General features: G+C 40.9%; 1 protein-coding gene across 2 annotated transcripts in view; it reads right to left on the bottom strand.

Annotated features, from left to right (window-relative positions):
- Positions 1-16475, bottom strand: part of CFAP47 (cilia and flagella associated protein 47) — a 1117227-nt gene that overhangs the window by 600466 nt on the left and 500286 nt on the right. For both annotated transcript variants that reach the window (XM_073664712.1, XM_073664711.1), the window contains exon 44: positions 13625-13733. In XM_073664712.1, coding sequence (XP_073520813.1) covers positions 13625-13733 — 109 coding nt within the window. The remainder of the gene's footprint in view (positions 1-13624; positions 13734-16475) is intronic.

The raw sequence follows: 16475 nt of genomic DNA, 5'->3' as shown, positions 1-16475 counted from the left end.
CCTGAAGTTTACACAAGTCCCTTTTCAGTAATGTAAGAAATTAAATATCTTGCATTGAAGAAATTCTGTATTTTCCAAAGCGTATCTGTCAGCAATCTACTGGCCATGCAGGAGTAAGTAGAATTCTACAGTAAATTGCTCACTGAATATAAATGGGGAGATAAAATGTCAATAAACAGCAACACATGAATGATGACAGACAATAACAACAAACACTATAGATGTAAATACATTTATTCAGGGAGACTGAACCAAATAAGGATTCCTTAGGGGTGAAATATCATATTAAGGTGTCAGGCAAGCAAATTTTCATCAGTTTGGAGATTTCTACACCCACAATAATCAAATAGTCAATAATAACTGCATAAATTAAATTACCAAAAGATCCAATATTTAAAGGAGTCATACAGCGACGTCCAGAGCCGTTCACTTTGACATTGGAAGCGAACAGTGCCAATGACATTGCGAAACGCACACCTGCTGACATGTGCACATCATCATGTATCGGGCACATGTCCTGTTCACTACAATAGGGAATGTGAGCAATGCTTTATGATCATGCACGCATCACAACAGGTGTGTGGGTTATAATGTCTTCAGCACCGCTCACTTCTGATGGAAGGTTATTGAATTCTTGACGTCGCGGGTAACCCCTTTAAATCACAATATTTTGGGGCACCAAAAGTGTTTCTAATGCCCTGTAAAAAGTATATTTTTTTTGGAATTTTAAATAGGTCCAAAATATCATGATTGATTTAATAAAATTATAAGTTATAATATAGTCTGGCTGTCTGCAGTCACCACTAGGAGGAACATACTAAAAGCGGATTTATTATTGAAGCCAATGGGAGTTGCACACATCTGAGCTCCCCCCAAGTGATGATAGCGAACACCGAAATTCTATTATATAGGTTTGTGTACAAATATAAGTCAGCATACAAAAAAGTGCTAAGGCTCCTCTATAAATGTATTATGAGATTAGCTAGCACAGCATTTTAGACTTATTTAGAAAAGAGGATGCAACTCCACTTTAACATTGCACTGTAGGTAAGACTGTTAAAGAGGTTTTCCACTTTAGAAAAGTGGACCCCAAAACTTGCCTGTCATATAAAATAACAAAATCAAATTATACTTTCCCTTCCCAGGTCCAATGATTGCTCTCTGTCACTGCTCTAGTCTCTGTTTTGGCTGCAGTGTTGATAGTTCACATCACCACTGCATCCTATCGCTGAGCTGCTGCTGTCTACAAAGGCCAAAACACTGAGCTCATCGATTGGTGGCAGTGGTGATGTAAGAGGTGGGTTGTGGCGTCAACACTGCAACTAAACCACAGGAGAAAGGAGCAGCGGCGGAGAGTCAGTGCTGGACCCAGGGAGGATGATAGGCAATGTGTGGTGTCGTCAATACAATTGATAAAAATATATTTTATTTTGCAAATGTTTTATTAGCTCTAGTTAGTATTAAGCAATGTCTAAATATAGTCAATTAAAAAATGCTATGAGGGATTAACAATGCCTTTTTATCTCTGGTATAATAAGAGGATTATACATATAACTGCAAAACACTTACCAATTACTTACTTAATTTGTTAATTAATGTAATTAGTTGTTTCATGAATCAAAAATAGAATAACCTTGTTTCAATAACCATAATTAATAAAAATGAAAAACACAGAAATAGAAACTTATTTTAAAGAGAAGAAATAGTGTTAAAAATGCAGTGTAATCTGCAGCCACCATGTTTAACCCCCATAGTGACGAAGCCAAATCTGACCAGGGTCATTTTATGTGGTAATAATTCTGAAATGCTTGTATATAAACCAATGATCCACAGACTGCTTTTTGTGATACATTGTACTTTATGTCATCAGTAAATGTAGGTCAATATGTTTTGCATTTTTCCTGAAAATATCTGAAATTTGTTGAAATTTTTTTAAAAAAAGCAATTTTCAATCTTCGAATGCTCATATCCTGAAACCAGATTTTCATACCACACATACAGCAGAGTTAATAAATAGTATTTCCCATATATCTGCCTAATATCAGAATCATTTTTCAAACGTCCTTTTATTTTGTTAGAAAGTTAGGAGGGTCGAAAATTACAGCAATTTTTCATTTTTTTTTTAAATGTACAAATCTTATTTTTTACTGAAGTGACTTTAGAAGGGGTGACTTTAGAAACACAGAAAATGCGTCTCAACTTAAATTGTTGAAAGTATCACAAAATTATTATTAACCCCTTTACCCTGGGCCAATTTTCCGTTTTTGTTTTTTCCTCCCCTTTTTCCAAGAGCCATAACTTTTTTATTTTTCCAGCCATATGAGGGCTAGTTTTTTGCAGGACGAGTTGTACTTTTGAATGACACCATTCATTCTGCCACATAGTGTACTGGAAAAGGGGGAAAAAATTACAAGTGTGGTGGGTTTTTTATTTACCATGTTCAATATATGGTAAAATTCACCTGGCAATATGATTCCCCTGGTCAGTACGAGTACACAGACACCAAACATGTATAGCTTTTTTTTTTTTATTTAAGTGGGTGAAAAAAAAATTCTGAAATTTGTAAAAAAAATATATATATATATTTATCACTTTTGTCACCATTTTCCAAGACTCCTAACATTCAAATTTTTCGGGACCTGGGGCTGTGTTATTGCTTATTTTTTGTGCCCTGAGCTGACGTTTTTATTGATACCATTTTGACGTAGATACAATGTTTTGATCTCCACTTATTGCATTTTATTCCAATACGGCAGCGACCCAAAAAAACGCAATTCTAACGGTTTGATTTTTTTCTTATTACACCTTTTCCCGATCAGATTAATTTATTTTATATTTTGATAGATCAGACATTTCTGAAAGCGGCAATACCAAATATGTGTATTTTTTATTTGTTTTTTTAATTGTTTTATTTTTAATAGGGCAAAAGGGGGGTGATTTGAACTTTTGTGTTTTTTTAATTTTTTTTATATTTTTAAAACTTTTATTTTACTTTTTACTGTATTTAAAATGCCCCTTAGGAGACTTGAAGGCTGCAATCATCTGATCGCCTGTGCTACATAGCAAGACTTCGGCACTGCTATGTATAGCAAAATTCACGATCTCCTATAAACACCAGCCACAGTCCAGCGTTCATAGGAGGATCGTGATGACAGGCACGGGTGTCTTCAGCAGACCGGCGGCTGTCATGACAACCCATTGGCGCCCCGTGATTACTTAACGGGAGTGCCAATGGACAGGATCAATGATGCTCTTCCTGTGTTAAATGTCGCTGTCAGTGATTGACAGCAGCATTTAACTGGCTAACAGCCACGGGTGGATCTCGGGTCCACCGGCGGCTTTTAGAGGCACTTGATGGCTGATTACATGAGCCATCCAATTCGGGGAAAGGTGTGAGTACCCATAAAAGGCAGGAACACGGCCAATGACATAAAAATCAACGGGTCAGAGATCAATTTAAACTTGTACTAAACTGGCCAACCTCATTTATTATTTACATAACAACGACAGGTATGATACTTTTCAAGAAGCGAGTTCTGCAATGTGTTTTATGGGAATCAAGAAAAAGTACATTTGAAATAAAGTTAATTTACAAAATGACTTAAAAAGTGTAAGAAGAAAGTTCAGGAAACAGTTATCCTGTAGTATTCATTTAAAGATAAGGATGTTGTTGTCTTTTTAAAATACAGTATGTATATTTTTGTATATGTCTATATTCCTTAATTTACCACACAGACCATCTGTGGTCATGAGCTTTTATCAATTTCCATGTATTGGCTGCAGTGTTAGCAAATGAATTCTTGCTCTAAGCATTATCGCAATACAATCATAAATAATACATTTTAATTATAAACATTTGTATTGAGTAATTTTTAAACTTGACATGACTATTTTAAACAGAAATATCTGGATAAACTTCTAGCTCTACTGAAGAGTTTAATCATCCACAGATTTCAGATTTCAATAAAATATACAGTTGAAACCAGAAGTTTACATCTATAATATAACCAAAGATACGTACCTCTGTCTGAAGCCTTTATAGACTGCACAAGCACGACACGCCTGCGCAGTCTGGCTCCAGACAGAAGAATGCATAGAGCCGTTATGGGTAAGAGGAGGTTGTATGGCGCCGGAGATCGCAGTATGCGTAGACACTGAATGCATACCGCGATCTAAGGCGCCATACTTACATACTTATCTGACCGGGAGGAGCGTTGCCGCGGTGCCTCTCTTCTGGCCGGAGACCGGGGCAGGAGTGAGGCGTCGGATCGGCGTATGCACATAGCGCTATCTGGCACCATTTTACTGAAGATACATTTGCAGTGTGTCTTCAGCAAAATGGCGCCAGACAGCGCGGTATGGGCACACGCGTACTCTGGCGCCGCACTCCTCCCCCAGCCTCTGGAAGAACAGGACACAGCAGCGCTAGAGCACAGGAAAGAAAAGTGAGTAGAAGTGTTTATTTTTTTGTATGTGTGCAGCGTGAAAGGGATGAGGGGTGCCAAACATACCAGGATTGGAGGGTGAGTGGGCCACACATACCAGGATTGGGGGATGAGGGGGCCATGCACACTAGGATTGGGAGATGAGGAGTGCCATGCATACCAGGATTGGAGAATGAGGGGTACCATGCATACCAGGATTGGGGGATGAGGGGTACCATGCATACCAGGATTGGGGGGTGAGGGGTGCCTTGCATACCAGGATTGGGGGATGAGGGGTACCATGCACACCAGGATTGGGGGGTGAGGGGACCATGCATACCAGGATTGGGGTGTGAGGGGGGACCATGCATAACAGGATTGGGGGATGAGGGGACCATGCATACCAGGATGAGGAATGGGGTGCTATGCATAACTGGATGAGGGGTACCATACATATCAGGATTGGGGGGTGAGGGGACCATGCATACCAGGATTGGGGGGTGAGGGGACCATGCATACCAGGATTGGGGGTTAGGGGACCATGCATACCAGGATTGAGGGATGAGAAGACCATGCATACCAGGATTGGGGGTGAGGGGACCATGCAAACCAGGATTGGGGGGTGAGGGGTGCAATGCATACCAGCATTGGGGGTGAGGGGTACCATGCATATTAGAATAGGGATGAGGGGTACCATGCATACCAGGATAGGAATACGGGGTACCATGCACACCAGGATGAGGGATGGGGTGCCATGCATACCAGGATAGGGATGAGGGAGTACCATACATACCAGGATGAGGGGTACCATGCATACCAGGATAGGGATGAGGGGTGCCATGCATATCAGGATAAGGGATGGGGTGCCATGCATACTAGGATAAGGGATGGGGTGCCATGCATACCAGGATTGGAGTATGAGGAGTGCCATGCATACCAGGATTGGGATGAGGGGGCCATACATACCAGGATTGGGGAATTGTGGATAAGGGAGCCATGCATACCAGGATTGGGATGAGGGGTGTTATGCATACCAGGATTGGGGATGAGGGGTGTCATGCATACCAGGATTGGGGGAGAGGGGTGCCATGCATACCAGAATTGGGAGTGAGGGGTGCCATGCATACCAGGATTGGGGGTGAGGGGTGCCATGCATACCAGGACTGGGAGTGAGGGTTGGCATGCATACCAGAATTGGGGGTGAGGGGTGCCCTGCATACCAGGATTGGGGATGAGGGGTACCATGCATACCAGGATTGGGGATGCAATGCAAACCAGGATTGGGGTTGAGGGGTGCCATGCATACCAGGATGGGGATGAGGGGTAACATGCATACCAGGAAGGGGATGAGGGGTGCCATGCATACCAGGATAGGGATGAGGGGTACCATGCATACCAAGATAGGGATGAGGGGTGCCATGCATATCAGGATTGGGGGATGAGGGGTACCATGCATACTAGGATTGTGGGGTGAGGGGACCATGCATACCAGGAATTGGGGTGAGGGGACTATGCATACCAGGATTGGAGATGAGGGGTTCCATATATACCAGGATTGGGGGGTGAGGGGTGCCATGCATATCAGCACTGGGGATGAGGGTTGCCATGCATACCACCATTGGAGATGAGGGGTACTATGCATACCAAAATAGGGATGAGGGGTACCATGCATACCAGAATAGGGTTGAGGGGTACCATGCATACCAGGATAAGGGATGGGGTGCCATGCATACCAGGATAAGGGATGGGGTGCCAAGCATACCAGGATTGGGGGATCAGGAGTGCCATGCATACCAGGAATGGGGGTGAGGGGACTATGCATACCAGGATTGGAGATGAGGGGTGCCATACATACCAGGATTGGGGGGTGAGGGGTGCCATGCATACCAGTACTGGGGATGAGGGTTGCCATGCATACCACCATTGGGGATAAGGGGTACTATGCATACCAAAATAGGGATGAGGGGTACCATGCATACCAGAATAGGGTTGAGGGGTACCATGCATACCAGGATAAGGGATGGGGTGCCATGCATACCAGAATAAGGGATGGGGTGACAAGCATACCAGGATTGGGGATGAGGAGTGCCATGCATACCAGGATTGGGGATGAGGGAGCCATGAATACTAGGACAGGGATGAGGGGTACCATGCATACCAGGATGAGGGATGGGGTGCCATGCATACCAGGATAGGGATGAGGGGTACCATCCATACCAGGATGAGGGGTACCATAGATACCAGGATAGAGATGAGGGATGGGGTACCATGCATACCTGGATGGGGGTGAAGGGCCTATGCATACCAGGATAAGGCAGAGGGGGCCATGCGTACCAGGACTGGGTATGAGGGAGCCATGCATACCAGGATGAAGGATGAGGGGCGCCATGCATGCGAGGAATGGGATGAGGGCTGCCATACATACCAGGATGAGGGGTACCATACATACCAAGATAGGGATGAGGGATGGGGTACCATGCATACCTGTATGGGGGTGAGGGGCTCATGCATACCAGGACAAGGCTGAAGGGGCCATGCATAACAGGATTGGGTATGAGGAAGCCATGAATACCAGGATGAGGGATGAGGGGCGCCATGCATACCAGGATTGGAATGAGGGCTGCCATGCATACCAGGATTGGGAGTGAGGGGTGCCATGCATACTAGGATGGGGATGAGGGGTGCCATGCATACCAGGATAGGGATCAGGGGTGCCATGCATACCAGGATAGGGATGAGGGGTACCATGCATACCTGGATAGGATGGGGGGGACAGGATGTGGGCAGTACAAATACCAGGATGGGGGCAGCACAAATACCAGGATGGGGGCAGCACATACCAGCATGGGAGACCATATACCAATAAAAATGCTCGCCACCCGGGCGTAGAAAGGGTTCAATAGCTAGTACACTATATAAAAAGACACATACAGTTGTGCTCAAAAGTTTTCATACCCCAGCAGAAATTTTGCTTTCTTGGCCTTGTTTCAGAGAATATGAATGATAACAAAAAAACTTTTTCTCCACTCATGGTTATTGGTTGGGTGAAGCCATATTTTGTCAAACTACTGTGTTTTCTCTTTTTAAATCTTAATGACAACCAAAAATATTAAAATGACCCTGCTCAAAAGTTCACATACCCCAGCTCTTAATACCGTGTAATCTTCTTTTCTCATTATGCCATCTATTTTGTCAAGTGCACCAGTCCGTCCTGCAGCAAATCAACCCCACAACATCATGCTGCCACCCCCGTGTTTTACAGTTGGAATGGTGTTCCAAGCTTCTCCCTTTGTCCTCCAAGCATAAAGATGGTCAGTATACCCAAAAAGTTACATTTTAGTTTCATCACACCACAGGAGATGTCTCCAAAAATTAAGGTCTTTGTTCCTGTGTGCATTTCCAAACATTAATCTGGCTTTTTTATGTTTCTTTTGGAGTAATGGCTTCTTATTAGCAGAGTGGTCTTTCAGCCCATGTTGATACGGTACTCGTTTCACTGTGGATATTGACACAATCTTACCAGCTTCCACCATCATCTTCTCAAGGTCTTTTGCTTTTGTCCTTGGGTTGATATGCACATTTCTGACCAAAGCACGTTCATCTCTGGGACACAGAACCCGTCTCCTGCCTGAGCGGTATGATGGCTGGACATCCCCATCTTGTTTGTACTTGCGTATAATTGTTTGCGCAGATGAACGAGGCACCTTCAGGTATCTTGAAATTGTACCCAAGGAGGAGTCAATCTTGTGCAAGTCCACAATTCTCTTCCTGATATCTTGGCTGATTTCTTTAGACTTTCCCATGATGCTACACAAAGAAGCAGTGTGTTTCAGGAGTGCATTAAAATGTATCCACAGGTGTGTCTCTAATTAACTCGGATGTTGCCAAAAAAACTATCAGAAGCTTCCAAGAACATGACATCATCATATGGGCAGTCCAGAATTGTTTAAAGGCATAGTAATCTTAGTGTATGTAAACTTTTGACTTTGCAGTAAGTAATAAAAATGCCTTAAAACATTCTCTCTCTCTCTCATTATTCTGGCATTTGGCAAATATTAAACATTATGGTAATCCTAATTGACCTAAAACGGAAAAGTTTTATTCTGATTTCATGTCAGATATTGAGAAAAACCTGCATATGTGTCTTTTTATATAGTGTATGTAAACTTCTGGTTTCAACTGTAAGTACATTAGCTGCAATAGGCTGACTCAGACACTATCTTTTGTATTGAAGCATCTAATGAGCATGTGTAAAGGTCAATGTGCTGTAAGTGGAAAGGTAGCAGAGTCAGCTGTGAAATCGACCATTGTGAATGGTGGATCCTGTGCTGTGTTATTAGTTTTGTATAGAGATGTGACCTGCCATTGTAATCCTGCCTTTGATAATAATGAGCATGCTGAGAAATCTCCATGAAAGGACAGGAAGTATGAGTCTAAAATAACCCCAGTTGCCAATGTGAAAATTGCAAGATTACTAATTTTTTTAATACAAATTGTGGTATGAAAAAAGAAAAAAACATTGCCAATTTTTTTTTTAAATACAAGTAAACGTAAAAACTTGATTTAAATAATAGGTCATTTTCTGATGACATTTCCTTTCACTCCTTCCCTTTATTGGACATAGCGGTACATCCAATGTTGAGTCTCTATCTTTGATAAAGGCTCAGGAGCTGAGCCTGCATCACTGCCTGTAGACAATGTCTATTTTACACAGTCGTCAAGTGCCTCTAACAGCAGTGAGTGGGACTGAGTTTCTTGCTGCCGTTAATCTTTTAAATACCAGTATCAATCACTGACAACATTTAAAGCATTCGCGCCAAGGGGTATGCTGTTCCACACTCCCATTGGCCATCCTGTGATGGGATCGCAAAGTGTCAATGGGTTGCGATGGGTTCTGAAAGAAGGTGAATGTTACTCTGCGCGACCTAACAGGCTTTCGCATAATGCCCTGCAGCTATGACATCACATTCCAGTTTATGAAGCTGATTTTCATACTTTGCAAAATGGTTTTCAGCACATCACAGGGTTATTGGAGATTTTGGAAACTGGGTTATTTTGCCCGGGACAGCTCATCAATAGGAATGTGCATACTAGTGGAAGTTCGGGATCTGGTACCTGACCCAAACTTTTGAGAAAGAGGGTTAATGTTGCTTTGCGCAGCCGACCCGAACTTCCTCCAGAACCAGAACCCCATTGAAAATAATGGAGACAAAATTGAAAAAAATCTCTCTCTCTCAGTAACAAACAGTGACCGGTACAGACAGTGAACACTTCTGTTCGGGTTTACCCATCTCTACTCATCAAGTCCCATAGCTTACATTACCACCTATAAGCAGATGACACTCAGATCTACAGTGGCTGGCGAAAGTATTCACCCCCTTGGCATTTTTCGTGTTTTGCTACATCACAACCTGGAATTTCACAGTTTTTCTTGATGGTTTGCATCAGTTCATGTAAAGAACATGCCTACAACTATGAACATTTGGTTTTCTTTTTATTGTGAAGCAAACAACAAATAGAATAAAATAACTGAAAACTTTTGTGTGCATAACTATTCACCCTCCTACAGTCAGTACTTTGTAGAGCCTCCTTTCACTGCAATTACAGATGCAAGTCGCTTTGGATAAGTCTCTATGAGCTTTCCACATCTTGCCACTGGGATTTTTGCGCATTCCTCAAGGCAAAACTTCTCCAGCTCCTTCAAGTAAGATGGTTTCCTCTGGTGAACAGCAATCTTCAAGTCTGACTACAAATTCTCAATTGGATTAAAGTCTGGGCTTTGACTAGACCACTCTAAAACATTTAAGCATTTCCCCTTAAAACACTAGAGTGTTGCTTTAGTAGTATGCTGTGGGTCATTATCTTGGAATGTGAACCCCCATCCCAGTCTCAAATCACTGACAGACTGAAACAGGTTTTGCTCAAGAATATCCCTGTATTTTGAACCATCCATCTTCCCCTTGACTCTGATTATTTTTCCTGTCCCTGCTGCCGAAAAACATCCCACAGCATGAAGCTGCAAACACCATGTTTCACTGTGAGAATGGTGTTCTTGGGGTGAGGAACTGTGTTGGTTTGTTGCCAGATATAGCGTTTATATTAGTGGCCAAAAAGTTCGATTTTGGTTTCATCTGAGCACAGCACCTTACTCCATACATTTGGGGAGTTTCCCACAAGTCTTTTAGCAAACTCTAAACGAGCCTTACAATTTTTGTGCTTTTTTTTCTGCCCATTCTTTCATAAAAGGAGTGTATGACTTATTGTGGTCATATGGAAAGATACTCTAGTCTGTGCTTGGGAGCTATGCAGCTCCTTCAGGGTTACCTTTGGTCTCTGTGCTGTCTCTCTGATTAATGCCCTCCTTGCCTGAGCTGAGAGTTTTGTTGGGCGGCTCTCTCCTGGCAGGTTTGTTGTGGAACCATGTGCTTTCCATTTGATGATAATGGATTCAATGGTGCTCTCGGGGATCATCAGAGATTGGGATATTTTTTTATAACCCAACCCAGACTTGTACTTCTCAACAACTTTGTCCCTGACTTGTTTGGAGATCTTCTTGGTCTTCATGGTGCTGTTTGGTTAGTGGTGCCTCTTGCTTCATGGTATTGCAGCCTCTGTGGTGTTTCAGAAAAGGTGTATATATATTGACAGATCATGTGTCACTTAGATTGCACACAGGTGGATTTCCTTTCACTAAGCATGTGACTTAATTGCTTGCATCAGAAAATTTTAGGGACTTCATAGCAAAAGGAGTGAATACATATGCACATGCCAATTTCTAGTTATTTGATGCCATAAATTAAATTGATGCCTATATTTTTCTCACTTCACTTCACCAACTTAGACTATTTAGTGCTGATGCATCACACACAAATCGGATTACAAAAATATTTAAACGCAGTTTATAATGTAACAAAATAGGTAAAAAGCAAGGGGGTGAATACCTTCTTAAACTACTGTACCTCTCTGGCAAGACGTCACCTCTCTGCTACACAGAAACCCAGAGTGTCTATCAGCCATATCATCCTTCTCCTCTCGCTTCCTAAAACTTAAGGAAGACAAAATGGAGCTCATCATCTTTCCTTCATCTCACCTAACCCCCCTACCTGATCTATCTATCACAATTAAGGACACCACAGTTTCCGTAGTACCGGAAGTCGGCTGCCTTGGAGTAATGCTCGATTCTGCCCTGTCCTCCAACTCAAAAATATTTCCAGAATTCGTCCTTTCTTCAACCCTTAATCTACTAAAATGTTAATGCATGCCCTCATGATCTCCCACCTTGACTACTACAATACCGTCCTCAGTGGCTTCACTGATAACACTATCGCACCTATTTAGTCTGTCATTATCTCTGTTGTCTGTCTAATCCACCTCTTTCCATGCTTCTCCCCTCTGCAAATCCTTTCAGTGGCTCCCAATTCCCCAACATATCCAGTTCAAACTACTATCGCTGACCTACAAACCCATCCATAATCTGTCTCCTCCATACATCTCCAAACTAATCTCCCGATATCTTCCAACACACAACCTCTGGTCCTCCCAAGACCTCCTTCTTTCCTCTACACTCATACGTTACTCACCCAATTGCCTCCAAGACTTTTCCTGAGTGTCCCCTGTCCTCTGAAATTCTGTGCACACATCCAATTATCCACCACACTTGGAACCTTCAGACTGAACCTAAAAACCCACTTCTTCAAGAAAGGTTACAGCCTTCAATGACCCTGCTCAACCTCACCACCAGTGTAGCTGCTGAAAACGCCTACTCTACTGTCTCCTTCCCCATTATCCTGTAGACTCTAAGCCTGCAAGGGCAGGGCTCTCTCTTCTAAAAATAAATAATAATAATAAATAGCGATCAGCTGTTCCCAGTGAAGCACAGTCGGGCACAGGATATGACAGATTTGGCTCCATCTCCACATTCATAGTTCAAGTGAATTATACAGCTAACCCCTTCAGGACCCAGCCTATTTTGACCCTAAAGACCTTGCCTTTTTTGTCAATTCTGACCAGTGTCCCTTTACGAATTAAAAACTCTGGAACACTTCAACGGATCCTAGCGATTCTGAGAATGTTTTTTGTGACATATTGGGCTTCATGTTAGTATTAAATTTAGGTCGATAATATTTGCATTTATTTGTGAAAAAAATCCAAAATTTGGCAAAAATTTAGAAAATTTCGCAATTTTCAAATTTTGAATTTTTATTCTGCTAAACCAGAGAGTGATGTGACACAAAATAGTTAATAAATAACATTTCCCACATGTCTACTTTACATCAGCACAATTTTGGAAAAAAAAAATTTGGGGGGTAGGAAGTTTGAAGGGTTCAAAGTTCATCAGCAATTTATCTTTTTTCCAGCAAAATTTACAAAACCATTTTTTTTAGTGACCACATCACATTTGAAGTCCCTTTGAGGGGTGTACATGACAGAAAACACCCAAAAGAGACACAATTCCAAAAACTGCACCCCTCAAGCTACTCAAAACTACATTCAAGAAGATTATTAACTCTTCAGGTACATCACAGGAACTAAAGCAACATGAAAGAAAAATATGAACATTTTAATTTTTCTAACAAAAATTTTCTTTTAGCCTAAATTTTTTAATTTTCACATGGGTAACAGGATAAAATTCATCCTAAAATTTGTTGGGCAATTTCTCCTGAGTACACCAATACCTCATATGTGGTCATAAACCACTGTTTGGGCGCACGGCAGGGCTCAGAAGGGAAGGAGCGCCATTTCACATTTTGAATGGAAAATTAGCTCCAAAAGTCAAATTGCGCTCCTTCCCTTCTGAGCCCTGCCATGCGCCCAAACAGTGGTTTATGACCACATATGAGGTACTGCAGGGGCGCGATCCCTCCATGTCACAGACGCTGTGACATGGGTCGGGAAGGATTTGGCTCCATCTCCACATTCACAGTTCAAGTGAATTATACAGCTAATATTGAAACACAATGTATTATTCTTGTGGTCTCTCTCTCTATCCCCAACACTTTACAGTATTGAGATCTATACAAATTTATTTTCTAAAAATTTAATTTTAGGGGAAAATTTGGCGAAGCCAGAAAATTCGAATTTCAAGTGATCCGTTCATCTCTACAAACTATGTGTTCTGACCAAAAAAAATTTGAATTAATTGCATCAATCAACACTTGTTATTTACTTTTGTATTTGAAATTGAAAAGCAAATGAAATACCTGGATTTCTATTTTTCATGTTGAAAACATTTGGGCTAATCACAGGGGTGATGGCAGAAGGCAGAGGCAGAGTACCCATTCCTTCAATCATGTATACAAAGTCCCCAATCTGGAATAAATGTGCAGGGAAAAATAAGTATGTAAATTAGAATTCTTCACAACAACTCTTTTTTGTGCCTCTGAACAGAGATATATTTTTTTTACAATTTATAAAACAGCATTGCAGTGTCACCGGGTTTTTTCTCACTAAGATATGTTGAAATCAGAAGAACGGCAAGTTAAATGAGTACAGAAGTATAACCATGGCACATGAATTCTGCTAATTTCACGTATTTTTCTGTATTTTTCCAGAATATGAATGTATTGCAAATATATTCTTAATTACATTTATCATGCATACTACACATTTTATGAAAACAATGACAGTAATGGGCAAAGATGACAAAATAAAGGCAACATAATTCACAAAATCTTAAGTATTTTGTTTAATAGAGTCTTTTTGGAAAATGGATTCGTGGAAGCCAACAGTAATGTAACTGAAAACTGTTATTAGCTAAGTAAAGGGGGCAATACAAAAGATTAAATGGAATGTATTACTATTGTATCGATTATCTGTAATCTCTGTCACTATAGCTAACCACAGAAATTGCGTTATCTGTAATGTAACTCTCAAACATCCTAAATAAACACTGGAAGCTGCCTCATATCTCTGCAATCAAGTTGTCTGTCGATGATGTTTCCCTCCCCTTCTCACACTCTGTACATATAATGTGACAGCCCTTTTCTAAATGATTAATGGTAACTTTCACGCTACTGATCAGAAATGCTGTCTCAGGTAGGAGACCTCTAGATTAACTTTACTGAGATTTTATCAGGCCACCTCTATGACTACATTTAATTTCCATAGTATAAAATAGTCTTACACAAGGATTAGTTATTTTTCTCTCGCATTATACAGTTATGTGCAAAATAATAGCAGTGTGTTTAAAACAATTGAGAAAAACTCACTCCTCATATTAGCATTATTTCCATATACACAAAGGCACTGGGAGCTGCACATTCAAATCCAAATGAAAACATGAACAAAATATCAATTTATAAATTGAAAATGAAGAAAAAGGAATAATAGGCTGTTAAAAAATAGCAGTGTCTGCATTTTCATTTACAAACTCGAATATTTACTGTATAAAGTGAAATTTGTTTACAGATTTCACTTTTTTGCTAATTACTGAATTAATATTTAGTTGTGTAATCTTTATTTCTGATGGCTGCTTTACATCTCCCTGGCATGGAGTCAACTAACATCTGACACCTGTGGACAGATATTACAACCCAAGCTGACTGGACTACATTCCACAGTTCTTTTACATTCTTAGGTTTTGTATCAAAAACTGCATTTTTGATGTCACTCCACAAATTCTCAATCAAATTGAGGTCAGGGGATTGGGCCGGCCACTTCATAACATCAATCTTGTTGGTCTGGAACCAGGGTGTTGACCGCTTGCTGGTGTGTTTGGGGTCATTGTCTTGTTGAAACCAATTTCACGGGCATTTCTTCTTCAGCATAAGGCAATATGACCTCTTCCAGTATTTTAATATATTCAAACTGGTCCATGGTGCCAGGTATATGATAAATTGGCCCAACTCCATAGTATGAGAAACATCCCCAAACCATTATGCTTGCACCTTCATATTTTACAGTCTTCACAGTGTACTGTGGCTCGAATTCAGTGTTTATGGGTTGTCTCACAAACTGTCTGCGGCCTGTAGACCCAATTAGAACAATCTTGCTCTCAAATGTCCATAGAATGTTGTGTCACTTCCCTTTAGGCCAGTCAATGTGTCCCTTTAGGCAAACTGTAACCTTTTCAACACGTCTTTTTTTCAGCAATGGTACTTTATGAGGGTTTCTTGCAAATAGTTTGGCTTCACGTGGGCGTCTTCTGATGGATACAGGACTCACAGGTAACTGAAGATCTTCTTTGATCTCCCTGGAGCTGATCATTGGTTGCTTCTTTGCTATTCTTGTGATTCTATGATCTATGCGGATGGTAGTAACTCTTTTCCTACCATGTGTTTTGGGTTTTGTTTACCATTTCAAAGCATTGGAAATATTTTTAGCTGAGCAATCAATTATTTTCTGCACTACTTTATATGTTTTCCCCTCTCCAATCAACTTCTTGATCAAAGTTCTTTCTCCCTGGTACAATATCTGGAACGACCCATTTTACTCACTGTGCAAGGGCTAAAACAGCAGGTACAACATTTGCTGCCCTCCTTTTTTAAATGAGGCCCATAACTGACACCTGTGTCTTCACAGAATGAATGACCTCACTAATTAAACTCCGCACTGCTATTAATTAGAACACCCCCCTTTCATTAAATGAGTCTATTACACCCAATTAGCAGAGTGCATGTCATGACTGCTGATTCTGTTGGTTGTCCAATACTCGCCTACACCTACTCATGATTTTTTTCCTGTGTATTATGATCTTTTTTGCCAAAAACAGTAATTGAACACACTAGTGATGTTAGACTGCTATTATTTTGCACATAACTGTATATTTAAAGAGGACATATAACCAGGCCAGATGTGTTCATTTTTTGCCCTTGTTTTTATTTATTATTTTATTTTTTTATGATAAATCAGTTCCAGAGACATGATCCTTTTTATCAAGTGCTAATTTTTATGGTTCTTACCAAAGGGGGTGTATCTCACAGGATTTTCTGGGGGGCATGCTTATAGGCTGTCCTACATTATTACCCTTGGCACAGACCATGAAAAATAGCACAAATTAAAAAGCCCCATATTGGTACCATATTGTGCATTAAAAAAAAATCTGAACACTCA

Source organism: Phyllobates terribilis, unplaced genomic scaffold, assembly GCF_046119375.1.
Source record: "Phyllobates terribilis strain yellow unplaced genomic scaffold, ASM4611937v1 Scaffold_2__4_contigs__length_985480577, whole genome shotgun sequence".
Lineage (NCBI taxonomy): Eukaryota > Metazoa > Chordata > Amphibia > Anura > Dendrobatidae > Phyllobates > Phyllobates terribilis.
Note: the sequence above shows the minus strand (reverse complement) of the source record. Positions and strands in the feature narration are given on the sequence as shown.